General features: G+C 42.6%; 2 protein-coding genes across 2 annotated transcripts in view; one reads left to right on the top strand and one right to left on the bottom strand.

Annotated features, from left to right (window-relative positions):
* Positions 1–457, top strand: part of NME7 (NME/NM23 family member 7) — a 112,356-nt gene extending 111,899 nt beyond the window's left edge. Inside the window, exon 14 of the mRNA XM_089512436.1 lies at positions 387–457. Within this exon, the coding sequence (XP_089368562.1) occupies positions 387–423 (37 nt within the window). The 3' untranslated portion in view covers positions 424–457. The remainder of the gene's footprint in view (positions 1–386) is intronic.
* A 3-nt stretch (positions 458–460) lies between these two features.
* ATP1B1 (ATPase Na+/K+ transporting subunit beta 1) overlaps positions 461–27,793 on the bottom strand; it is a 43,787-nt gene continuing 16,454 nt past the window's right edge. Inside the window, exons 3-6 of the mRNA XM_089512437.1 lie at positions 15,885–16,043; positions 7,751–7,935; positions 6,362–6,442; positions 461–1,861 (exon numbers count right to left, since the gene is read on the bottom strand). Coding sequence (XP_089368563.1) covers positions 1,595–1,861; positions 6,362–6,442; positions 7,751–7,935; positions 15,885–16,043 — 692 coding nt within the window. The 3' untranslated portion in view covers positions 461–1,594. The remainder of the gene's footprint in view (positions 1,862–6,361; positions 6,443–7,750; positions 7,936–15,884; positions 16,044–27,793) is intronic.

Genomic DNA, 27,793 nt, shown 5'->3' with positions numbered 1-27,793 from the left:
GTTAGTAGATGGAAGGGCAGGTATGGAACTCCAACAAGTGTGCCATTATTCCAACCTTTCTTAGGGAATGAGTAATAAAACATTTTTTCTAGATGTCTGCAGAAAATTAGATTGGAGAAACTAGCCTTATTATGAGGGAAGCTCAGAGAAAATTAACACATCTAATACTAACCCTGTGGTTTCATGAAACAGAATGGGGGCATACAGTTAGCAGAAGAAACACTATTGTGTGTTCTAAAGTTGATCATTTGCCATGGGTTATGTTTGATCTGGCTTCTGAATTGTGTGTGTGGAGCACTAAGGAAATTTAACTGTTTTTGAAATTGCGGTTCTAAATAATTTTCTGTAATATAAAAGGTAGTTTTATTTTGTTTTGTTTTTTGCAGGTCCAGTATTTTTTCAACATTTTGGACAAGTAACTAGTGTATACAGCAAAAGACAAGCCACAGGATGAGAGATGTGTGTTTATTCATTTATTGTCCAATGTTTTAACCTGACTGAAATACAAGATCAACAAGAGCACTGTACTCCTGGCTATTACATATGTTAAAACATAGAGTTTTGCACTTAGACAACATTTAACACCAGTTGATGGGTAACTGCATTGCTTCTCATAAAGTTCAAAATAAAGATTTATTTTCAAACATGTGGCTTTGGTTTATTTTTATACATTACACTTTTTTCTTGCAGAAAAAAATAAAATTGTACAACTGCATAAATATAAAATTCTTCCACCATGAAAATGGTTAAAACATTCAATAAAGACAGCACCATAGCATATGATGCCTCTAAGCAGGAAAAAAGAAAGAAAATATACAAGGCAAATAATGATTCCCATCACTGATGAAAGTGATAGGCTGACACAGGTCTCTCACACAGCTTCAGAACATACTGAAGGATATGGGGGGATGGAGAGAGAAAGACACCATTCACTACAAAGCACAGTACACAGTCACCTACTCTCCTTAGCTTTGCTTCAGAGTCAAGGTTATTTTCCCTGCCACCACATTAAATAAAGTCCTAAGACCACAAGAAAGAAAAGGCTCTATGGAGTGCTGTTGAATATTCTCACAGGTGGGCCTTTACTTTTTGAAAATGAACCAAAAAAAAAAAAGGAATTAAAAGTACCATGCCAGTTTTAGTCCCACTGAGTATTTACACCTTGGACAGCAAATCTTTGCTCACAGAAAGTAGAAAACAGGTACAATAATACATGGCTTGAAAAATGACCAGAGTAATGCACCTATAGTACTGTACACTAAATAAAATTCACAAGGCAGCAATACTTAGGGGGCAGAAACACTGCTTACTACAAGTCAGTTATGGAATCATAATTTACAGTAGAAATGGGCATGTCCCAAGGCTCAATTCTGTTTTTCATCATTTACAGTAGAATAAATATCTTTGTCGCTATTGCTACACTTTTAAAGTTTACATTCTAACCTAGTTAAATGCAGAAAGCTAGTGTAAAGCATATAGATTACGTGTAGGTCCCATACGTATGAGTTTTGTTCAAGACTAGTAGGTTTTTGTCATTTTTTATACTTTTTAAATGGCTAAGAGGAAAAGGGAGGAAAAAAACCTGTGCTCATAATCAGCTGCTTTTTATGTCAAATTTCATATCAAAACGTCCCTGGAAACGATCTTTGTCACTGTAGTGGATGTTCTTAGCATAGGCCTTGCACTCAATACGCAGCTCCGTATCAGTTGTCAGGTTGGTAAACTGCACTGCTATAAGGGGCTGGAGGTATTTAGGCTGAAGGATCTTGCCATAATACGGGTAGTATTGTAGAGGAAAGCCACCATAACCAGCCATACCATAGTATTCCACAGAACCAATTTTGTCAGCATCTTCCGGTTTCTAAAGGAATTATTGAGAGACAGAAGTCACTTGCAAATACCACATTATGCTCCATGTTCCACATTTTCTATGGCCCCTATTCTATTGTCACAACTCAAACTTCACATAGTGCTATTTTCACAATCTCATTGAATGATACTCTATTTAATGGCACCCTTTAGCAACTTCAGTCTATGGGGTGAGTTGGAGATAATAATGTGGCCATAAATTGAAGTTGCCTGGTGTTTCTTCTTAGACAGCAAAGGTTTCAGTGATGGTAACTCAATGTTTTCATGCAATGCGATGACTGTGGATGTAAAGGACATCATCTCTCTTGAGCACAACACACGATACTGAAAGGCTTTAAATCAGCATGGCTCTTCAGAGTGTAGCACTTCTGCATGTGGACCTGTGCAAAGCTGACCCATATACTGTACAGTCTCTGAACACCTATGGCCATTCTGTGTCCTATGGGGAGCAGGCAGAATTAGAACTGTCTGGCTATGTCTGTAGCTAGACATGAAATGATTATAGATGCTTCTCTGATCCTGCCCGCTCCCAATGAGGCACACAGTTGCATGGAGAAGAAGTGGATACCAATCTCCTCAGTAACCCAAAAAGGATATATGCCAGCATATTTTCCTAACAGAATGCAAGCCAATGTTTACAAAAAGCAGGGATGGTCAAAGTGAAGCCTTTCGATATTGGACTGCAGCTCCCAGCTTTCCTTACCATTAAGTATGCTGGTTAAGAAGCTAGTCTAAACATCTGGAAAACCTCACTTTTCCCTGCCCTAGCTGGCACAGATACCATGAATATAGTTCTAGGCACTTTGAGCAATTGGGAATCTTCCTGTGCAGTTTTCCATGATTCCAGATGGTGCAGAGAGTCATACAGGGCTACCTTCTCTGCAGACTTTTGGCTGAACACATTTAGTAAATCACATTTACTAAATGTGAGTATGTCTTATTTGAAAGGGTTTTTGATGACCTTCAACTCCAAAAGGGGATTGTATAAGTTCAGGCCTCTCAAGAGCTACTAGCCACAATAACTAAGCCTCTGTGGTATGAGACAGCATACTTCTTAAATACTAGATGTTCAGACAAATGGGAGGAATGCTTTTTATGCTCTCTTTATGTGAACTTACAAAGTTACTTTTAGGACTATCATTTCCAGAATCCTCTAACTGGCCTGACATCTAGGAATGATGGCTAGGAAGATGAGGGAGGATGCTAGCTAATTATGCTGGCTAGGGGAATTTTGGGAGCTGCTGTTAGAGTCCTAAATCCAGCTCAGCCCAGCTACCAAACCCACTGAACTGATAGAAATTCAGTGCGTGTATAAAATTAGAACCACTCGATTTAGGCCAACCGCTCTCCGCCCCCAAAAAAACCACTTTTCACAAGCTCCATTTCTTGTAAGATTCCAAGGGAACAACTCTGCAGCTACTGATAGCCGATGGCTGAATCTACAGTCTGACCATGCTGGATCAGACAAAACATCTATCTAGTTTAGCCTTTTATTTCCTGATACCCAACCAAATGGCTCTGAGAAGATCATAATGAGGATAACAGGAAACTCTTGTTGCTGCTTCCCAGTGACTGATATTCAGAGGTACTTCTGATCTAGGCACAACTTCCATGAATTCATTTTCTTTTAGAATCCCATCTCCACATCATGTGCTACATAAAATGAAATGGTTTTCCATTTCCCCCCAAAAGGAATTCAAAATTAGCATCCATGAGGGAAATCAAGTTGTGAGCTTGGGTTAAGAGTTTTTGGTGGAGGTCTTCAGAATTTTCACACTGTCTTTTACCAAACACATAATTTTAAAAATGGTTCCAGTCTGCTATTGTTAATTGTCTAATTAACAATTTGTAAGCTGCTCTGAGAGCCTCTTGGCTGAAGAGTGGGTTATAAATAGTCTAAATAAATATTTCCTCTTCTACCCTTCGTCCTTATTTTTTGCATGATAGAGATGGAGAAAACATATATAGTGATCTCACTAGTGTTTATCACACTGAGATTTTTGGAGGTTTTTGCAGCTCAGTTCCGAGGTGACTGCAGGTCCAAAGATGCGAATTCACGTTAAAACGTGATGTGTTACCTCACGTGATTGCTTTCTACGGGGGGTTCTTAGGAGGCGCTTCTGTATTCAAACTGCACTGACTCCTCATTTTGGTGAATTCAGTAACAAGCGAAAATATGCTTCTCAGCTCACTTTGATTTCACTTCGAATTGGTCTGGTGTGGAAGATCACTCCGATGTTGCCCTCCTGTGTCCTGCTCCTTCATTCCGCTCCTCCTCCTTCACCCCATCTCATCCTCTCTGCCACCCTGCCACCCATCCCATCATCCCCTGAGTGCTCCTGCATCCCCATCCTGGCCCCAGTGACCCCCTACCACCCATCCCATCATCCCCTGAGTGCTCCTGCATCCCCATCCTGGCCTCAGTGACCTCCTGCCACCCATCCCATCATCCCCTGAGTGCTCCTGTATCCTGATCCTGGCCCCAGTGACCCCCTGCCACCTACCCAATCATCCCTTGAGTGCTCCTGCATCCTGATCCTGGCCCCAGTGACCCCCTGCCACCCATCCCATCATCCCCTGAGTGCTCCTACAGCCCGATGAAGGATGACAGCTAAAGAGGGGGCAGGAAAGGAGGACAGCATCCAGAGCCCCACTGAGCATGTGCAAGGGTGCCAATTCGAATCGTTGAACCCTCTGGTGTGGTAATACAATGTGCACTCACCCTGCTTTGCTTGAATCCGCATCACGTGACTTGCTTGGAATAGAACTGACTCCGCTTCCCCCTCGATTCAGAAGGGCAGCGGAAAGGCAACCAGGTATGGTAAAACATCACGTTTTAACATGAATTCACAATGCTAGACAGGAGTGACTACGGATCTGGTGTGAAAAAACCGTATGCTTCGCATTGCTAGAACAGGAGTAACTGCGGATCTGAGCTGCAACCCCCCCCCCCCCCCCCACGTGTGATAAGGGCCATTCTGATTAGTATTGGACATGGAAAAGAGAGATTGCATGGAAGCTTTTTAACTTGCTTTGGCTTCCACTAAAGGACATTCTCTCATGACAGGAGCTTTTGACACTTCTGATATCAAGTCTCACCCTCCAGTGGAACAATCAAAGACATGGGCTTTCTCTATTGGGAGTCATTTGAGGCTCTACTTTTAGGAGGGAAATAACTACTTTATCTTGATATAGGATTATATTTGTTTGCCAGGCCAAGGGAATCACTCAAAGTAAATAAGATGATAGATGACAAGAAATGTCATTCAAAAACAATTGTGCATGCAAAACAAAATAGAAAAGGCATCAACCAATTGTTCTTTTTGATCAGCTCCCACTCAGTTCAGTAGGGCTTGAATAGGCAGTCCTGCAATAGCAAGTGCTTATGATATAAATGGCAGATAATTTTAAGCCCACTGATTAAACCAGAACTTGGTACATTACAGCTGGCATCCTTTTCAGTAGTTACAAGATTGTAAGATGGACTCATGATCTTCTAACTGCTGAAGATTCACATTTACAGCCATAAATGATTGAAAATGACGTAAAAATCTACCTTGTCAGCCTGGCAGTGTCCCAGCTGAAGAATAACTGAGGGGCTGCAGAACAATGTGCTGGAAAATTATGTCTGTGGTACTCTCCCAGTCATGGAGTGCATTGTAACAAGCAATTGCAACAAGACCCTGAAGGGTCTCTCCAGCTACCCATTCGCAATGCACCCTGTCATTGGGAGAGTACTGCAGAAGCCATTTCCCAGTGCCTCGGTCTGCAGCACTGTGGAAACCCTTCAACTGGGGTATTACATCTGACTATGTGGGATCTCAGCCTACATTTTGAGACATGTGGTCCTCTTGACTAGGGGAATTACTTCCTGACAGTAAGAACTGTTTGGTAGTGGAATACACTCCCTTGGAGTGTTTTGTAGTCTGCTTCTTTGAAGGTTTACAAACAGGCTGGATGGCCATCTTTCAGAGGTGCTTTGACTGAGTGTTCCTGCATGGCAGGGGGTTGGACTGCATGGCCCTTGTGTCTCTTCCAACTCTGTAGTTCTATAACATAATAAACACTTTCAGCAGCAACAGAAAGTCTGGAGAAACACGATAAAAGAGAGGGGTGGTTGCCTAGTGCCAGAAAGATGATTCAGTTGGTGCCAGAAGAGCCTCCACAGCTGTAGGTGCTACTACTGAGAAGGCCCTTCTCCCACCTCCTTTCTCACCCCTGAAGGTAGGGGCATGAGGAGTAACTCCAAGAAAGATCTCAATGGACACAGTCAGGATAATATGGAAACAGCAGTTTTTCGGGTACCCCAGTCCCAACCCATATAAAACTTCCATGGTAAGAATCACCAGCATCACATGGGCCCAGTAAAAGTAACTAGGTAAGATGCCATACCTGCTCCCCATTCATCAGCCTATATATTTTGCAGTTTCTGGATGATCTTTAGGGCAACCCCACATAAAACATAATACATTAATAGCCTCGATCATTTTACCTTAGCCATGCAATGTACAGGAATGATATTGGGATGATATTTTGCCTTCAGCTCCTCTGGGATGGAGTCATTTTGTGGAGGCTAAGAGGAAAAGAAGCACATTATAAACGGTTTAAACACATGGGATAGTCATGCTTCCTGACATTATCCAATTTATTGAGTCCTCTCCCCATTTCACCTTCCAGCTCCTGAGTTAAACTATTATTTACCACAGGACAGAGACAGGACATGTACAGTTGTTATGAACTGCAATTCCCAGTAGCCCTAGAAAGCAAAACTAATGATAAGGAATGCTAGATGTTACAGTTCAACAATATCTGAAGAGGTACACAATTCTATCCCTGTCATAGAGGAAAGGACTAATGGGTAGGTGGAGAAAAGGTGGATTCACAATTCAGCCAGCATATACAGGGTTTTCAGTCATAAGTTCTACCTGGCTGAAAATGTGCCCGGTTCACAAATAAAGAATGGAGCAAATTGGGGTGGGGGGGGGGGGAGGGGGGAATTCACTGGAAAATATTGAAGATCTTCATTTCACAATGACCAGTCAATTTGCACACAGACACTCCCTTGGTTTCCATGACAAATAAAATTGGCTGCCAGGTAAGTATAAACAGATTTTTTTAAAAAAGATAGCTCTTGTTTCTTTGAGTCCACTAGCTCTCACAAGTCTGAACAAGTAGGTGAATAATACTGAAAACATGTTTAATAAGCTGAATAAGGTCACTTTACAGCCAGAGCAAGCAATGCATTACAAGGACCTTTCTCCCAAAATGGGACTCAAGGCAACTTTTTCAATAAAGCATGGGATCTATAATTTGTCATAATTCAAAGCACAACCTTTTGAAATAAATTAAGCCTATGCTTTTATTGTCCCATTGATTCCAGTGGATCTACTCTAAGCAAGACTAAGGGCCCAAACAGACAGGCAAAAATAAAGCTGCTTTGGGCCACTTTGGAAGTGTGCTGTTTAAATGATGCATGTGTCCTAAGAGGCCGGAGGCTGCGCCAAAGCCATAATCTAGTCCTAAGGAGCCAGTTAAAAATACCCAGTTAAAAACAAGGATGCAATTGTTGCTATGTACACTTGACTGCTCGTCTCTTATGACTAGGATGAGTCAAGCTATATGATCACCACCACCACTCCAGACAGTTCCAGGAGTGTGAAAGGCCATCACCTCACTGTATGATCGGATATACAGTCTTCAAAAACTGCTCCCAAACAGCAGAGCCACTGAGAGATTATTTGAGTTCAAGGGACACAGGAATTAGACACAAGCAAGCTAGTCCAAATTACAGTAAGCATCCTTCTTTTCCTATGAGATCATTCTGCCAAACCCAGCTTTACCTCATCCCTTCTTATATAGAACATTAAAAAGCAGGACTTGCCACAGGTATGTAGCCCAGGATTCGGTTGAGTTTAATGATCACACATGGTTTGCCATCTTTGTAGCCGTATGTTTTATCCTCTGTTCCAGAGCAGTTACCAAGCCAGTTGCGATTGAATCTGCAAGATGACACCTTCCCCCGAGAACCTTCATAAGGACCTCTGTCTTTTGGAGTGGAAGGTTCAGCTGGAAGAGCAGATGAAACAGAAACAAAGAGAGGAGAAAGAATGCTTATATCAGTCACCTTTATTTGGTGTCAGTAGACCATAAAGACCTTAGATTACAAGACATGTTTGATGGGGGGGGGGGGGGGTGAGCAGGTAACACAATAAAATGCATAAATATTAAAACAGCAAAAATATTTAAATACTTACAAATACTTTGGTCAAATTTCAGTTTTAAAAGAATGTTTATAATGTGCTCATTGCCTTTTTTTTTTTTTTTTTTTTTGTAATCAAGCAGTAACCATCCTGTGAAAAGGGGATGGGCAACGTATCACCCTATAATTGCTTAGGGATTCTAAATCCCATGAGCCCCAAACAGCAATTGTCATGGATGATGAATTTTTTAGCCCAACTTCTGGGTAATTTCATGTGTTTTTTTTAAAAAGTCATCTATGGCAACTGGCCATGCTGTTTGGGGCTGCTGGGATTTAGAGTCTCTAAGCAATTAGCTTCCCTTCTCTTTAACACAGAACTTGGGGAAGTGCCTTTTTGGGCCTATAATTCCCCAAGAGCTGTTGTCCTACTTTCTGAAGCTCTAGTTTATACTATAGCTTCTACCTAATTGATACTGTTAGTCAGCAGCACCATATTACTGATAGCTCTTCACACCAGCCTAAAAGAGCTTGTCCTCTAGTTTTAAAACTAAAAGGAGGTTATTCTATGTGTACAGTGGGTCAAGCTGACCCTGACGCTGAAGGTCAAGAACCTGCAGAACTTGCGGCTAGTGGTCTGGAGTCCACTGTATCAGGGCCCTCAGGGACAATCTGTCCAAGGGCTCAATTTGCCAGAAAATTTCAGTATTTTCCCACTCTACCACACCTGACTCAAGTACACTACACAATAGGTAGTAAGTCAGAGAAAGACAGAGTACTTATCTGCAAACACAGGGGATTGCACCTCTAAAATTCACATTTTTCAGGCCAGGGGGTAGAGCTTGAAAAGGTTGGACTGGAGAAAAATACAGACGATCTACTGCTAGTGATGGCTGGTGACTGCCATGTCAGTGGGCAGTAAATCCATTTTGGGTTTTAGCCTAATCATTTAAAAAGTGTTGAACCCTATCCCTGAATTGGACTTGCACCTTGGATAAGTCCTTTAAAACTCTGACTAAAACCCAGCACAGATTCATTGTTCCACTGATACAGGAGCCAGCAGCTGCCACTGTTCACTTCCAACTTTTGTTGGAGCAAGCTCTTCATTTAGGGACTTTCATGTTGTTGCCATGTGTGGCAGGAAAGTTCAAAACATTTACTTACAGCATGATATTTTCAGTGTCTGTATAGGCAGATAAGCACCAAAGTATGTCAAATATACTGTCTACTAGCAAAGTCATAGTTGATGGTAGGTTACTAGTGTGTCCCCGACCAATCTAAGACATTGATGTTAATTGCTCCTGTACTTGTCACCACTACCATGGCTAAAAGCACTGTCTCATAAGATTAAAGCACTACATAAAATTGGAAGGAAACAGAGAATAGAAGAAATAAGTCATCTATATGGAATCCTTGAAGTAGAGTTATATGGGCCTAGCTGATCATAGTGAGACCATTTTGATCCAACTGCAACCACCACCTAGGCTGGGAAAACATCTTTCCCATTTTAAAAACAGTATATGGATTTCTCCTCCTGACCCTGTCTATATATGAGAGGTAGCTTACCATTTTGAAATGTCAAACCATGTTTTCCAGGTTTCTTGTATGAAGAGGCAACATGATTGTATGATAACCAACTGTTTTTGTTTTGTGGGGAATAAGAACTGGAGCCAAGAAGATCCAGAATTTTTGTAGATTGTGGCTGTAGCAAACACAGGACTATTGAAGCAGGTGAGACTGTAGAGCTTGGAAAAGTTACTTTTTGGATAACAAATCCTCAAGCATCTGTGGTTTGCTGAGGGTAGTAATTAAATAACAGTTTTTCGAGGATCTGGGAGGCTATAATCACAGTTCTTGAAGGCAGGGGAGAATAAACCAGCAGATGGCTTAAAAGGAAAGACTCCCTAGTATGACCGGAAAAGCTGCTGCTAAGTGGTGCTCAATAACAAAAAGCGGTTGCCCGACTCGGCGGGCTGACCGCTTTGCCGCTAGACGCAGCGAACGACTACAAGCCCCAGAGTGCTCTGGGGCTTGCCCCAGCTCCCTATTGGTGCGCGGGGTGAAAGGGAGCCCCTTCCGCCCCGCGACGCTCTGGGAGCTGGGCTCGGTGATCAGGAGTTCCGGTCCTCCAGGGCAGATGATTGGTTCAGCTGCCCTGGAGGAGGAGTCTCCTGGTCAGGTGGTACTGAGGGCGGGGCTTAGGCCTATATAGGCCGTGCTGCCAGCCCCGGCCCTCAGTCGGCGCTTGGCTCCGGATGGTTAGGAGCCAAGCAGGAAGGGAGGAGGAGCTGAGCCTTCTCCCACAGCAGGCCTCATATTGGGACTATATTTAACTGTTTTTGGCCTGATTGCTCTCTTCTGAGAGAGCCACGGCAAGCCTCAATTGGGCCTATATACATCTGTTTTGGCCAGATTGCTCTCCTCTGAGAGAGCCACAGTAGGCCTCACTTGGGCCTATATACAACTGTTTTGGCCTGATTGCTTTCTTCAGAGAGAGCCACAGCAGGCCTCGCTTAGGCCTATATACATCTGTTTTGGCTAGATTGCTCTCCTTGAGGAAGCCACAGTAGGCCTCGCTTGGGCCTATATATATCTGTTTTGGCCTGATTGCTTTCTTCAGAGAGAGCCACAGCAGGCCTCGCTTAGGCCTATATACATCTGTTTTGGCTAGATTGCTCTCCTTGAGGAAGCCACAGCAGGCCTCGCTTGGGCCTAAATACAAGTGTTTTTTGGACCTGATTGCTCTCCTCTGAGGGAGCCTCAGCAGGCCTTGTTTGGGCCTAATGACAAGTGTTTTTGGACTTGATTGCTCTCCTCTGAGAGAGCTTGAATAGTTTCTAACATGCCTCCTAAGACTCCCAAGAGGTCTAAGATTCGGAGCATTTTACTTCAACGGAAAGCCCCAGTGAGGTGCCATTTCGGCCAGATAGGTCATCGGGCTCCAGCAGAGATTCGAATGTGGGACATCTCTCTGTGGGTATGCCTTCTACTGATACATCTTCGTCACAGCCTAGTGTGGCTGCAGGACTGTTCCCAGAGGCTTTGGCCACCCTGTCAAAGTCTATTGCGGAGCTTATTCAGCAGGCCACTACATCGGGGCTATCTGCTAGTGTGTCAACACCACCTGTTCCTGCATCTCAGCCTTCCAGACGTCAGGTGTCCAGCTCGCCTGTTCCTGCATCTCAACCTTCTAGACGGCACGCATCCAGCTCTTCCAGCTCATCCAGTTCTAGGTCGTCTTCCACGTCATCGGAAGAGGACAACATGCTGGGACCTTCTTCATCGGATGATCGGTGAAAGGAAAAGAAAAGAAAGCACAAGGCCAAAAGGAGACGTCACAGAGCTCGTTTGGATGGGGCTGTCCAGCCTGCCGCTGAAGGTGGCGATCATCCTGCGGTGCCGTTGGGGAGTGATGGTTTTTGGGTCGAGCATGCTTTGGTTCCTGGTTTGCCTTGCTGGGCCGTTAAGAGGAGGGTTTGGCGCCCCGGACTTCAGGGTGTGTGGGTTGATCCATTGGCTGCTGAGTTCCCCATCTATTCTCCGGGTGAGCGTCCCCCTGGTGCGCACTTGTCAAAGAGAGTGCGCAAGAGCATTTTGAGGGGATGCTATGTGGATGTTTTTTCCCTTCTTCAGCCTAAAGGAAAAGAAGCGGTAGCTGTTACATCCATGAAGAAGCCAAAGCATGAGCCAAAGGTGGATCCTGCTGAGCACACCTTTGCCAACTGGATGGATGGTTTTACGGTCTTTAAGGCCGTTGTTTCCTTGGGACTCTAATGCAGGACGTTGTACTCGTACACAGTGTAGATATGATCATTGTTATAATAATTGTAAAGGGGCTCATCCCAGGTCTTCCTGCACACGTTCTGCTCAGGTTTCCCAGCCCTTTCGGGGAGGGCACCCTGCTATGGCAACTGCCAGCAAAAAAGAGGGTCCTGGGGGACCCGAAACCGGGAGTGCAGGGGGCCATAAGTAGCTCAGTTGCCTTTTCTCCTGCCCAGCTTTTCTTGTTGGCTTTTTCTTCTGTTAAAACAAAGGCCCTTATCCCTTTGCTTGCAGCATACCCTAACAGGGAGGCTGCTTCTTAGTTAGCTGAGGGTTTTCTTTTGGTTTCAGGATACCAGTTTCTGCACCCCTCGCTCACCATTTTCCCAAGAACCTACAGTCTGCTAGGTCCATGCCTGAGGTCCTTAGAGCCAAGATCAACAAAGAAATGCAGGCTGGGCGTGTTGCAGGTCCTTTTTTTCGGTGTCACCTTTGACCAAGTTACATATTTCTCCGCTGAGAGTAGTTCCCAAGGAAGCACCTGGTGAATTTAGGATTATCCATCACCTTTCTCACCCCCCTGGTTCATAGGTTAACGATGCCATACCAGATGAGCTGTGTTCAAGTCCGGTATGCCTCCTTTGACCATGCTGCTGTCCGACTTGTTCAGGCCTGTGGAAGGGTGCACTCTTGGCTAGTGCGACATCCAGTCTGCCTTCAGGTTACTCCCTGTCCATCCTGATGATTTTCATCTTTTGGGTATCCAGTTCGATGGTAACTGGTATTTCGACAAGGCCATTCAGCCTTTGAGACTTTTAGTACCTTTTGGAATGTGAGTTGTTTAATACCTTTACATTATTGGCTTCTGGATCTCGGGTTCAGTTGGCTGCTTTCTGGCCAAGGGTCCTGTTTCCCCCATGCCCTTCTTGGGCTTTCTTTGGATTTTGTTATTGGCTCTCCTCACAGCTTCATGATAGTTTGCTAAGCTGTGTTATTTGCTGGGATATGCTGTGGGTGTCCCCAGCTCACGCTAAAACATATTCAGTTTTGTTGGGTCATCTTTACTTTACTTACAAGGTGGTGGCTCCTAGTATAGCCTCTTGAGCCAGGCTAGCCTGAGCTCTGGCGGGACCTAAATTTTTTTTACATCAGTATGTAATATGTCCAGAGCTATATGTATGATGGCCTGCTGATTTGGTTCAATTCCTAAAAGGTTTTGATGGGAATGCCATTTGGCAAAGGTCCTGATGCTTGGGTGATAAGTTGCAGGTCCACTCTGATCCAGCTGGGAGCATTGGGTTGTGTGCATTTTCAAGGCCATTGGTGTGCTCTGATATGGCCATAAGATTGCATGCTACAAATATCCTGAGGGATATGGCAATTTGGGAGCCGCTTCCACTTTGGCGTAACAAGGAATTCCAGAGCTATATGTATGATGGCCTGCTGATTTGGTTCAATTCCTAAAAGGTTTTGATGGGAATGCCATTTGGCAAAGGTCCTGATGCTTGGGTGATAAGTTGCAGGTCCACTCTGATGCAGCTGGGAGCATTGGGTTGTGTGTATTTTCAAGGCCATTGGTGTGCTCTGATATGGCCTTAAGATTGCATGCTACAAATATCCTGAGGGATATGACAATTTGGGAGCCGCTACCCCTTTGGCGTAACAAGGAATTCCAGAGCTATATGTATGATGACCTGCTGATTTGGTTCAATTCCTAAAAGGTTTTGATGGGAATGCCACTTGGCAAAGGTCCTGATGCTTGGGTGATAAGTTGCAGGTCCACTCTGATGCAGCTGGGAGCATTGGGTTGTGTATATTTTCAAGGCCAGTGGTGTGCTCTGATATGGCCTTAAGATTGCATGCTACAAATATCCTGAGGGATATGACAATTTGGGAGCCGCTTCCCCTTTGGCGTAACAAGGAATTTGGTGTTCCGAAATTCGCTAACTAAAAAGTTTGTTTTTGTGTGATAATCAGACGGTGGTGGCTGTTCTGAACAAACAAGCCTTAAAATCTGATAGAGTTATGGGTTTGATTTAAATTTTGTGTTGTGTTGCTTAATTACAATATTTCCTTCACAGGTCATTACGTTCCAATCGAATGGAGGGAGTTTTAGCTTCCAATTGCTTCTGCCTAACACAAGATTTATACATAAGCCATTGTATAATGTTTGAATTTGGTACTGTGGCCTTGCAACCATTTTGTTATCTTATATTATTGAGTTATTGTATACAATTGCATGTGTATGTAATTCAGCAACTAATTTGTACTCAGTTGCGGTGGTCCCATTGTCATTCAGGTTGGGGGAATTGGTAGCTGGGTCCAAGAGCGATTTGCTGGGAGGACACTTGTGCTTCTGTCATTGCCTTTTGAAGCATGGTATGTCCTTTTATTTGCTGGTCCAAGTGCGATCAATTGGGAGTTGGGCAAACAGTGGTGTTGCGTCACCATCGTGGCTCATTTGCATGGGTGATCTAGGCCATTCAATCTTTGGGAATCTTGGCCTATGGTTGTCAATTTTGTTTGTACATTTGGTTGGTTTACCTTTGTACAGGTACCATGTGTTGCTGTGCTAAGAATGACTGCATTACGATTGGGTCTCCCAGCTGACAATTTTGGAGGTCATTCTTACTGCAATGGTGTGGCCACTGCTGTCTCGCAGGCTCGTATGCCTGTACAGGATATCAGGACTAATGGAATTTGGAGATCAAGGCCTTCGCTGGTTTTGTTCATCCGCACTTGGCCCTGCGGTGAACTTTTATATCGCTCTTGGCAGGGTTGGCGGTAGGCGTTCTTCGAACGGCCTTTGTGGCGGCAGCATAGGCCAGGATCTGCACGGTGTGGTACCAGGGCTACGGAGCTCTGGTTTGGGAGTCAGTCGGGACCCGGGGGCGAATAGGGCAGGCGTATGGCCATTGCGGGGGCCATAACGCGAGAGCGCCTCCCGGTGACTAGGGGCTTAGCAAATATGTGAACGCATGGCAGAGATGCGGTCATACGGTGTTCATTAGCCCCTAGGTCATCCCAATGCCTGGTGGGTGCCAGGTTGTGGTTAATCAGACAAACGTGGGGTTGTTTGATTTCGCAGATCCTGACCTCATGCTTTGTGCCAACCCTACCAATGGTTTGCTTAATAAAGTTGTGGCCTTTCCTCCAACACGGTCTCCTGTGGTTATTCGGCAGCAGCATCTGAGGCAAAAAGCGGTTGCCCGACTCGGCGGGCTGACCGCTTTGCCGCTAGACGCAGCGAACGACTACAAGCCCCAGAGTGCTCTGGGGCTTGCCCCAGCTCCCTATTGGTGCGCGGGGTGAAAGGGAGCCCCTTCCGCCCCGCGACGCTCTGGGAGCTGGGCTCGGTGATCAGGAGTTCCGGTCCTCCAGGGCAGATGATTGGTTCAGCTGCCCTGGAGGAGGAGTCTCCTGGTCAGGTGGTACTGAGGGCGGGGCTTAGGCCTATATAGGCCGTGCTGCCAGCCCCGGCCCTCAGTCGGCGCTTGGCTCCGGATGGTTAGGAGCCAAGCAGGAAGGGAGGAGGAGCTGAGCCTTCTCCCACCCACCCACCGCTTGGGTTTGGGTTTTTTGTCACAACTTTGGGGCGGCAGCATAGGCCAGGATCTGCACGGTGTGGTACCAGGGCTACGGAGCTCTGGTTTGGGAGTCAGTCGGGACCCGGGGGCGAATAGGGCAGGCGTATGGCCATTGCGGGGGCCATAACGCGAGAGCGCCTCCCGGTGACTAGGGGCTTAGCAAATATGTGAACGCATGGCAGAGATGCGGTCATACGGTGTTCATTAGCCCCTAGGTCATCCCAATGCCTGGTGGGTGCCAGGTTGTGGTTAATCAGACAAACGTGGGGTTGTTTGATTTCGCAGATCCTGACCTCATGCTTTGTGCCAACCCTACCAATGGTTTGCTTAATAAAGTTGTGGCCTTTCCTCCAACACGGTCTCCTGTGGTTATTCGGCAGCAGCATCTGAGGCAACAGAACTTTAGATGGATCAGATTTTTAAAAAATATCCAAATGAACATGGCATGCAAACAAATCCAATCTACTTACGATCACAGCTCTCAAAGTCCATATCAGTATCTTTCTGCTGTTCCAGATCGTATTTCTCCAGAAACCTGTCAAGGAGGCTTGTGTACTTAAGGTATGTGTTGGGATCAGAAGGCTTGAAGGAAATCTCCATTTTAAGTACCTGAGGAACATTTGTCAATCCTGGGGGAAAAGGAGAATACTAATTACTGTAAGTACAGAGAGAGATCTATGGAGGCACTCTCCACTATATTGTGCTTGGGACAGTGAAGGCTCCTCATCAACAACAAATGCGTCAGAACAACAAGGTTAAGGCTGCCAATTCTTTGCTGCCCACTGATTAGTAGCCACGAATCTGTTCAAGCCTAGTGGTGCTTAAACTGAATTGGGACTCAGAAGAGTTGTTTTTTAGATGGCAACTCCCAGAATCTTTAGTGGCCATGATACCTGGAGGATTCTCTGAGCTGCAGTCCAAAGGTAATTCTTCCAAGCTCTTCTAGACTGAATTGTTTCTTTCCAGAGCTTGAAAAGGTTGCTTTTTTGGAATATCACTCCTTGAATCTAAGAAAAAGTCCTCCAAACTCTGCTTTTTCCTTAACGGCTCTCCCATTAATCTTTCTCATCTCAACAGAGCTCCCTAGCTACTTTCTCAATTGCTGAGGTGTGAAACTCCAACTCTCACATCTTGATTGCTCTTCAAATGCTAAAAAAGGGAGCAGGGGAGGCGTGCACCTGAAATGGAGGATTTTTTTTTGGGGGGGGAGGGAACATTTAGTGCTAGGTCTAATTCCTAGGCTGAGCCTGGTTCAAGCATAAACCTGGATGGGATCAAAGAGAATACCAAAAGAACTTTCTAACATAATTACCATTTTTTAAATAAGGGTGATAGATAGGAATAGCCTTTTATGCGGAATACTTTTTTTACATTGGCAAAAATTAGAGCATTGCTCAGTATCTGAAAGTAGATGCAGGAGCTAAGAACAGTATGGCTGCCAATCACTATGTGAGCATTGGGGATTTGTGACCCTTAAGCTGGTGTTGGACCATCAGTCCTAGCCAGCATATCCATCACAACAGTTATTTCAGTGATGCTTACACTTATGTATATTACCTTGGTATAAGGATGAAGGGTGGTTTTAAAATGTTTACATAATATATTTTAAAAATAATATATTTATTAATTTAATATTACTTTATTATTAATAATTTCAAAATAAACTATTAGGCTGAGATTTAGAGGGAGGAGGATCTTGAATACTCAGCCTCTTTCAAATCTTTGTCTTTGTTGAGAACCCACATAAATTCTCCTTGTACTATAACATCTGAACAAGTGCAGTTACGCAGTGGGTAATAAATGTGGATACTGTCAAATTCTAAACCATACTTTAGGATTTCATGGAGTTCTTACATATATCATTGTCAGGCAGAGATAAGGAGAACAAGAGATTAACTAAAGACCACACCACATTTTATGAATTCATTAAGTGACGATTAGAACTAAAGGTTGGAAAAATTATTTTTTGGACCACTTGTCCCTGGATCTCCGGCCAGCCAGTGGATTTTCAGGAGCTCTTACTACTCACCACTAGTCATTACACTACACTAATTCCAGCTGTAAGAGGTTATTTTTTTTTTATCTTAAGATTCTCTTATTTTCAGGTTACAGGCTACATACAAAAAGACCAACAAGATACAAAAAAATGGTGTGTGTATGTAAATACACACAAATGTGAAAGTAAAGTAATGCTTAGGTCCTAGCATTAGGATTCTCATTTGCATGAAAATTAAGGCTTTCTCTGTGGCTGTAAGCTAAATAGGAACAAAGGCAATGCAGGGGTGTATATATTATTTTGTGAACTTCAGCTACAAGGTGGTATAGAAATGAAATAAGTAACTCTTTGCATAAAGAAACAAGCTCACCAAACCACATACCAATCCAGAATGTTTGCATATAGGCCATGTCCTCACACCAGTGAGGGCTGCAAAATACTTCATCTTAGTCCTATTCTACATGATCTTTCCCCTACACTCCTGTAAATGGATAGAGACACCAACATATATGTTCAGTTATGCATGAATATTCAAGAAATACTGGTTAAAATGTTTTGGTGGGACTATATTAACGGCTGAAACTTTTTCAGGGTTGCACAGTGATGTGAAGACAGGCACGGGAAATCTGCTGGACACAAGCAGCCTAAAATTCTCCAATTCTTTATTTGGCTGCAGGGTGTACAGTATTCTTCATGTGATAACCATGTACACTGGTATAGTTACACACTGGCATGGAAGCACTAGGAGAATTCCAGCCATAGTTATTTTTTCTTAATGGTGTCATTGCTACCTCTATAACTGTTTGGAAGTTGCAGCATTTATACATGAGAGTATAGACGAACGTCCACTTTCCCTGCTTTCTTATATGCTCTCCTATAAGAAAGGTTGTCATGTATGAATAGGGTTGCCATAAGTCAGGACCTCCAAACCGGGACAAATGTAGGATAAAGGTAGGACAAAATTTTCAAATGTAGGACACATTTTTAAAATGGAAGACATGCAAAAAATTGATATTTTTTTAAAAAATGTTAATATAAATGCATGTTTTTAAGGCATGATCAAAATGGAGGACATTTGGCATTATTCCTAGACAGATGGCAGAAATGTGCTTCCCTTTCTGGCCAAAAACCAGAAGAAGAGGAGGAAGAGTGGAAGAAGCAGAGGAGGAGGAAGAGGAGGAGAAGAAAAGGAGGAAGAAGAGGAGGAGGAAGAGGGGAAAAGGAGGAGGAGGAAGAAGAGGAAGTAGAGAGGAAGAAAAAGGGGAGGAAGAGGGGAAGAAGAGGAGGAGAAGGAGGAGAAGAGGTGGAGAAAAAGAGGAGGAGGAAGAAGATGAAGAAGAAGGGGAGGAAAAGGAGGAGAGGAGGAAGAAGAAGAGGAGGAGGAAGAAGAGGAAGAAGGGGAGAGAGAAGAGGAGAAAGAAAATGAAGAAGGGGAGGAGGAGGAGGAGGAGGAAAGGAAGAAGAAGAAGGGGAGGAGGAGGAAGAAGAAGAAGAGGAGAGGAGGAAGAAGGAAGAGGAAGATGATTAAGAAGAAGAGGAAGAAGGGGAGGAAGAAGAGGAGGAGGAGAAGAGGAGGAGGAAGAAGATGAAGAAGAAGGGGAGGAGGAGAGGAGGAAGAAGAAGAGGAGGAGGAAGAAGAAGAGGAAGGGGAGGAAGAAGAGGAGGAAGGGGAGGAAGAAGAGGAGGAGGAGAGGAGGCAGAAGAAGAGGAGGAGGAGAAAGAAGAGGAAAGGCTCTTTCCCCTGCCTGGGCACCTCCGTCGCCGGCAGAGGAGGCGGCAAGGTAGGGGAAAGGGGCCTCGCTGAGGCGAGGCCCTTTGGCCCTGTCAGGCTGCCTCCGTCACCGGCGGAGGAAGCGGCCAAGCAGGGGAAAGGGGCCTCGCTGAGGTGAGACCCTTTGGCCCTGCCTGGGTGCCTCCCTTGCCTACGGAGGAGCCCAGGCAGGGAACTGGCCTCGCTGAGGCGAGGCTCCTTTCCCTGCCTGGCATCCGTCACCGGGGGGTGGGGGCAATCTTGGGGGTGGAGCCAAACCGGGGCGGGACCGTGCAGACCCGCCCCAAACCGGGAAAGTCCTGCCCCCAGGCGGGATATGGCAACCCTATGTATGAAGACTCTCTTACAAGACAGCGAATCGAAATCATTTCACTGATTGACAGACAAATAATCCACAAGCACTTTTGAGTAGGGATGTGAAAATTTCCTACTTCAGATTTCACTGAATTTCTTTAAATGCCATCTGCATTTTCTTTCCATCTGTGCTTTGTAGTTGCACAAACTGCACAACTGTGCGATCTCTTTCCACACTAAAATACATGAACAATTTTAAAAATTTGCCAATATATATCTATTCTCTCCATCTAATTTATGCATCTTTTTTTGACTAATTACATTGTAATTTTTGCATAGTTCTATGTGCATTTTAGTCATTTGCAGTTTAAAATATGCACATTATTTATTCCTTGGAATTACCCTGTAAGGAACACAAAAATGTGAATGCTCAAGGCAAAGTGCACTTTTTATCACAACTAGACTTGGGATATACAAAAATGCTACTTTTCTTAAGATTTATCAAGTCAAATCCCTGCTTTCCATCCCTAGTTTTGAGTCATTTGGGCCAAAGTGAAGACGTATGTTCAAAATGACAGTTCAGACCAGCTACCTATGAAAATGCTGTACAGTTCATGATTTCCATCTAAATTTTTCATGTCTGAACACCATGACATCGAGATCATGCCCCCATATTAGGGAACCCTGTAATGCCAGTACTGCAGTCACAAGGTTGTGAGTTCGATCCCAGACAGGGTTCACTCAGCCTGCCATCCTTTCGTAGGTCAGAAAAATGAGTACCCAGTTTGCTGGGGGCAATTGGATTACACATTGTAAATTGCTTAAGAGAGTCCTAGGTCACTGATAAGCAGTATAGAAATGTACTTTCTATTGCCTTATTAAGTGCTAGATAAAATATAAACAGGCATAATTAACAGAAGCTGAAACAAAAGATTGCAGTAGGGATGTCCTTGTTTGTTTGAGCCATCCAGTCATGCCTTCTTTCAGAATACTTCATTCTGTTCTCTTCACCCTCCTGTCTTCTTCCCCACCAGACATCAGCCAGCTTTTTGTACCTACTAAGTGTGCCTGGTGTTCTCTGAACTATATTGGCCATTCCTGCTTCTTTGACTTTTAATGCCTATAGATTTACTGTATCAAACCCTGCCATTTGCATGGATGGTTTTGCGTTAGCTACATAAAGAACCATACTTCAACAATGTGGTTGCTATTACCATATATAAGTCCACTCATTTATGATTGAAGTATTCAAAGGAGAGATTTCAGCAGAGTTTTCAATCCAGGAATATAAATTTGATCATGACTAAGCCATTACACCTACACCTGCTGTGAGTTCACCAATCACCAATCTTATGCAAAAGTATGAATTCCAAAGTATTTCAAAGGTAGATCAAAAGCCTTTCTCATGAAAGGCACCTAAAATGACAAGGAGTCTTGCATTATGTAGAAGGCATCCCTAATGATAAGCAAATTGCTGATAAAGTAGGGAAAGGAAGAGCTATGGTTTACGGCCAGGAAGAAGGAATCATCTCTATAGAGAACTCTAGAAGGATCACTTTAAACCAGCCTTTCCCAACCTGGAGTTGGACTACAGCTCCTATCACTGACCAGCATGATGGGTATGGGGAGAGGAAGGTGATTTCACTGGTTTGTGAAAGCTACTAACCCAGATATCTACACCTCTGGCCCATCAAGAATTGAAAGGAAAAGGGCTGCAGCTGATCAGACTTTCTGACAGACTGGAAAATAGCAGAACTACTTTTCAGCCGTTCATTCATGTCCATGTGGAATGAATATGTGCTATCTGGGATGACAGAAAGACACAGCCCATCTACAACCTCCTCCCAACCTACATACATTTATAAGAACAGCTTATAAGTTCATTTACAACAAATACACCACACTTGCATTGAAAGCCCATTATGTATATGTACAGTGGCTGCTATAGATCTTCCAGAATTTGGGAATGTCACTTCTTCTTTCTGGTCTCTGTGACGCACACAACTGGTTTCTCCTGCACATCTTCAATGCTTCTTTCGGAGCATCAATTCCCAGGATCACCCAGCCCGCATAGCCAGCTTCTGCAATATTACCCCCCAAAAGTACAAAACTAAGGGGCAGAGCCTTCCATTCTCTCCACCAACCAACCGTTCACCTTACAGTCCATGGATAATGAAACATTGGAGAGGGCTGACACTTTGTTGTAAGTGAACTAAAATGCAGTAATTTCAGTTTAAATCTGAAGCAGCCAAAGCTTTTGTTCCAAATGACCACACATCAATAGGCTAGAGATGACAAGTCTATCCTGGTATATTCTCATTTGCTGGGAACAGATTCAAATCTAGCATTAGTGCCAATAAATCAGTCATGTACCCACTTGCTATTACATTGAAAGCTGCTGACTGATTGGTGGATGAATTTGTCCATTTCAGCTGCCCTTAGTTGTTGTTTTTAATTTTCCCAGTCTAAATTTAGTTTTGTCCTGTTTCCACTGCTCTGATTATGTTAAACAAAGATTAATCTTAACATTTGTACTATTTGTGCACATTTATCTTAATATATGCATTTTGTACACAATTTTACTGAATATATATGTTTTAAGGAATGTTGCTTAATATAATGCACTACTTATTGTTATTTTCTCTAATTCAGTTTTGTGTCCACTTCCTCCCAATATGCACATTTTTGCATATGTATATTTGCATACTTTTTTAAGCAACTGAAGAAATGCATCACAAAATCTGGAAAAATACACATGTCAAAGGATAATTGCATTTCAGTTTGCATAATGATTTGTAAAATGTAAATTCAGTATGTTCACATTTTAGTGTAAACCAAATTTAATTTCTTCCTCATTCTTGCTGGATGAATTGAGATTGTGAAATCTCTAACTTCACTTACTACAAAGCTCACTTCCTCCATCCCCCCCCCCCCCCCTTTTAAAGCCATCAGACCATTAGAGCAGTCTCAAACTGGTTTATTTCTGCAATGTGCTTTGGACCTAAATTACTAGATCAGTTTTATGTGTGTAGCACATACAGATCTGTTCTTCAAGAAAGAGGGATGGAGAGTGGATCAACAGAAACAATTGTTACAGTTGCATTCAGATGCTTGTTTCAAATCTTAAACGCTTCACCACAAATAGATGGAGAAAGTTGGGAAGGAAGAAAAAATCCTAAACACAGTAAAGGAGTATCCTCTCACTGCCTTTTTCTATCTACCCGGATCTTTGTTCTTAGTGGCAAATGTTTCCTACAGGAGTTAGAGGTGGGGGGCACATTTGCAAACTTTCTGGACTGCTAAGTGACTCTGAATACTGTACTTGTAAGCAGGTGCCCTATATTCTGAATGAGTCAGGACCAGAGTGCTTATTGAAAAGGCTCTGGATTTTGCATGCTGAGCACTGCACCTGTGTCCCAAATAAAGACCTGCACATCATGACAGGGAATGTTAGTGAAAATAAATTTACATTTTGAGTTCAGACGATATAATCCCTGTTCTTGGATTGTTTGGGACAGCAGCCAAACACAAATGTAGTAACATTTCCTCAGGGCAATCTGTCTAGCACAGTTCACTGGACACAGCATTGTTTGGTGCACAATATAGATTCTTGACAGACTCAGCTCTCATTTGTTAGGGGCGAAAGCATAGAAGGTTCCAGCATTCAGGAACAAAACAACTTTTTCCTAGTTGGCTTTCTTTATGCCACGCTGACTCCCATCATCCCCCGTCAGGCCATGCTATCTGGTTGTGGGAATCAAAGCATGCCACATCTGTTTTAAAAAAGTCTGCTTGGTGAGGCTGCTTTACCCTCTTATTCTTCTTTTCTCTTCTGTGTTCTCATGCTACTTCTTAACAGAATCATCTAAATATATATAGCTGGCCCTCCATATCCACAGATTTTTTTATCCATGAATTCAACCATCTATGGCTTGAAAATATTCCAAAAAGATATAAATTCCAAAAAGCAAACCTTGATTTTGCCATTTTATAACAGATACACCATTTTATTATGCCACTGTACTTAATGAGACTTGAGCATCCACAGATTTTGGTATCCATGGGGGGGTCCTAGAACCAAACACTAGCAGATACTAAGGACTCATTGTACTTTAGAATTAGGGTTGTCAGAATGAAAACTGGAGAGGGTTTCTGTACTTTTAATGGTTGTTTAGAAGAGAGATTGAGTAGCTCAGCGGTCAAGATGCTGACTCTGACAATTGCAAGGTCGGCAGTTTGAGACCCAAGCTCTGCATGACGGAGTGAACTCCCATCAATATTTCCAGCTTCTGCCAACCTAGCATAAGATACGTAGATAAATAGGTACCACTTTGGTGAGAAGGTAACAGCGTTCTGTTCAGCCATGCTGGCCACACGATCACGGAGTTGTCTTTGACAATGCTGACCTCTTTGGCTAAGTAACAGAGCTGAGCACTGCCCCGTAGAGTTGGACACAACTTGACATACATGTCCCTTAGAAGAGGAAAATTCAGCAAGTGTCGCTTGTTATGTGGTTACGCGTCAAACAACATATGCTGAAATTCCCTCTTCTACACAACTATTAAAAGTACATGAGCCCTCTCCAGTTTTCATTCTGGCAACCCTATTCAGAAACCATTGCATAGACATAGCCACTAGACCTCTTAGTCATAGGCATCAAAAACTGCACTGAATTATATGAAAAAGGATAATCCTGTTAGAAAAAATCCACACCTGGAATGCAAAATATAGATTTATCATTACCTGCTGTCTTGTTTGTTCTATCTTAACAGTCCTAGTTGTTCTGTCTGAATAGCATCTGTCCCAAGCTTTAATACGATACCAAGCATGGCAAAGTTGTTTGTTTGTTTTGGACTACCAACTCTCATGACTGGGACCTATAGTAAAAAAAGTAATTTTTCCAGCCTCTAGAAGAAAGAGCTGAATGCTGCCTCATTCAGGAGTAGGAATAACAGAACACGCTTTCCTTCTCATTCCAGTGATATTTCTACCTTCCAAGAGGGACAAATATATCCCCTGCACAAGGAAATAAATGTGTTCCACATGTTTGTTCTTCCTTGAGTTGCAGATCAATTGGGTTCCTCCACAGAAATAGGTGACAATGTTGTAATCTGTCTTTTAATCAGATGATAATGTTGTAATGATGTGAGGAGTAGGAATACAATGTTTCTGGCTCACTACAGGCAAGTCTAGGTAAACCTGTGAGAGAGCTGGTGATTACTGCAACAGAACTTCAGTGGGAGATCCAAGTGATAATGGTGGGGAGGAGGCCTAAACAAGGCATCATCTTACTGAGTCCTGTAGAAGTATGTGGGTTCTGGCAAATACCATCACTTGAAGTTTGATTGAAATATAACTTGGCTTCTAAGACTGAGTTTCAAATGAATAAATGAGCTAGAAATGTTACTTTTCTAAAACAAATAATCCCCATTACCTGTTAATGTGTTTGAGAAGTAATTAATTATCCTTGCTGGCTACATTTTCAAAGTAACTCATCACACTACTTTTTCATTTTTCATTACTTAAAAAAACTCCATAAGATTGATAAAAGTATGGCATAAAACGTAATAACCTCCCATCAAAATGTTTCTAATAATCTGTTAAACTGGCCTGAAATTGGAACTTTAAAGTTAACCAAAATATTTCTTATTATACCGAGTAACTTGTTTTCAAGCATGATATTTTGACATTTGGCTCTATCCAGCCCTTTTTATTCAAACAAATTGGTAATTTGTAATCTTTGTAGTGTTGGACTATGACTTTAGAAACCAGGGTTTGAATCCCTGCATGGCCATGGAAACCCACAGGATGACCTTGGGCAAATCACATACTCTCAGCTTTTGATAGGGTTGCCATAAGTGAGGACCTCCAAACCGGGACAAATGTAGGACAAATGTAGGGCAACATTTTCAAATGTAGGACACATTTTATAACAATGGAGGATGCGCAAAAAATTGAGTTTTTTTTAAAAAATGTTAATATAAATGCATGTTTTAGGCATGATCAAAATGGAGGACATTTAGGCATTATTCTTAGACAGATGGCAGAAATGGACTTGCCCTCGGGTTCAACTGTACATCTCAGAAGTGTGTACTTGGGCAAGGGACTGTGGTTTTTCCTCAGGGCGCATGAGTTTGTAAAAATCACAGCAAGTTACATTGGCCGTGCTTCAGAGGCTTGTTGATATCATCATCATCATCATCATCATCATCATCATCATCATCACTATAATTGGCCAAGAAAGGCAGACTTGTTAGCATTCAAAGCACCATAAATACACAAAAAATGCACTTGCATATATTTAATAATAAAAAATAATGAAAAAATAAATAAAAAACAAGGCAGGGGTGTATATATTTGATAATAAAAATTAATGTAATAAAATAAAAAACAAGCAATAATAAAAATTAATAAAATAAAACAAAAACAAGCAATAATAAAAATTAATAAAATAAAACAAAAACAAGCAATAATAAAAATTAATAAAATAAAATAAAAACAAGCAATAATAAAAATTAATAAAATAAAATAAAAACAAGCAATAATAAAAATTAATAAAATTAAATAAAAACAAGCAATAATAAAAATTAATATAATAAAATAAAAACAAGCAATAATAAAAATTAATGAAATAAAATAAAACAAGCAATAATAAAAATTAATAAAATAAAATAAAACAAGCAATAATAAAAATTAATAAAATAAAAAATAAAAACAAGCAATAATAAAAATTAATAAAATAAAAAATAAAAAGCAATAATAAAAATTAATAAAATTAAATAAAAACAAGCAATAATAAAAATTAATAAAATTAAATAAAAACAAGCAATAATAAAAATTAATAAAATTAAATAAAAACAAGCAATAATAAAAATTAATAAAATTAAATAAAAACAAGCAATAATAAAAATTAATAAAATTAAATAAAAACAAGCAATAATAAAAATTAATAAAATAAAAAATAAAAAGCAATAATAAAAATTAAAAAAATTAAATAAAATAAGTATTTTATATTTGAAAAAATAATTTAAAACCCCCAAAATACCAAGGCAGACCTAATGGCCACTGACTCAGCTTTCCTCTTCTTCCTCCTCTTCCTTCTGTGGCCCAATTCTGCCCTGGCCTTCAGACACCCTTCCTCCAGCTCCTTCCTCCTCCTCCTCCTCCTCCTCCTCCTCCTCCTCTCCCCCCTCCTCCTCCTTAGGATGCCTGGCGCGGGAGGAAGGGAAGCGGGGCAAGCGCGCACGCGGAGGGAATGGGGAAGGTGCGCGCGCTGCCACTGGCCCCTACTGAGGCCTGGGCAGCGCGCAAGCCCTCCCAGTGGGGTCGCGGTGGCAGCGGCGCTTCTGCCGCCGGCCCGCCGAGGAAGAGGAGGAAGGCTGAGCCGGAGGAGGAGGAGGAGGTGGGTCGGCGCCGCAGCAGCCGCATTAGCAGCAGCGGCAATGGCTGGAGCGGACCCCCCAAACCGGGAACAAGGCACGGGTGGGGGCCCAAACCGGACCGTGACCGGGAGGGGCCCCCCGAAACCGTGAATGGCACGGGGGCCGCCGGGTTATGGCAACCCTAGCTTTTGAAAACCCTATTGTAGGGGCACCTTAGGGTTGTCATAAGTTGGAAATGACTTGAAGGCACACAACAACCATTACAACCTGTAATAGGTAGCTTCATTATTTGTTGCTTCAATGTATTTCTTCCATGATCTGGAAAGAGAGATGGAAATTTCCACAGATAACAGATGCAGGTTACAGGTGCAGGTTTTGCAAATTAGTAATCAGTGGGTTTTTATGTGACTCAGAATAAGATGTAAAGAAGTCATGCAAGAGATAAATCATTTGGTCTATGTTGTGGGGGAGAAGATTTGAAACTATGGCAAATGAGCCAACCATGACAGCTACTTTTTCCAGGTTGTATTTTTTTTATTTTAAATCGCAGTGAACTTCACCTATCTTTTGACTGAGTTGTGGAAACAGCAACATTTTTAATGTATTGGATCTTTGGTGGAAATGCACAAGATGGGCCATTTTCAATCAATACTGAGCTCTGTGCTGGATCATGGCCATGTTCAACATATAGTTCTCACTGATTATCTTGCATTTGAGATAAGCAACTTCTTTAGACTATTTGAACAGGTTAGTGATAGCATCTGGGGAGGAAAGTGTGTATGCCTTTTCCAACTGGGCAACTCTCAGAAGTTTTTGTACTTTAGGTCCTATCAGTCTCTGTGTGTTAAAAAGTGAAGAGTGCTAAGAATTGCAGTTCACAGCCTCTAGATGTTGGAAAAAGCTTATTTATGTCCTACAGGAGTGATGAGAGCATGG

The sequence above is a fragment of the Sceloporus occidentalis genome, unplaced genomic scaffold (genome assembly GCF_023333645.1).
Source record: "Sceloporus occidentalis isolate IW3139 unplaced genomic scaffold, rSceOcc1.0.p SCAF_2, whole genome shotgun sequence".
Classification (NCBI taxonomy): Eukaryota; Metazoa; Chordata; class Lepidosauria; order Squamata; family Phrynosomatidae; genus Sceloporus; species Sceloporus occidentalis.
The sequence above is the reverse complement of the archived record's forward strand: the minus strand, read 5'-3'. Positions and strand labels throughout refer to the sequence as shown.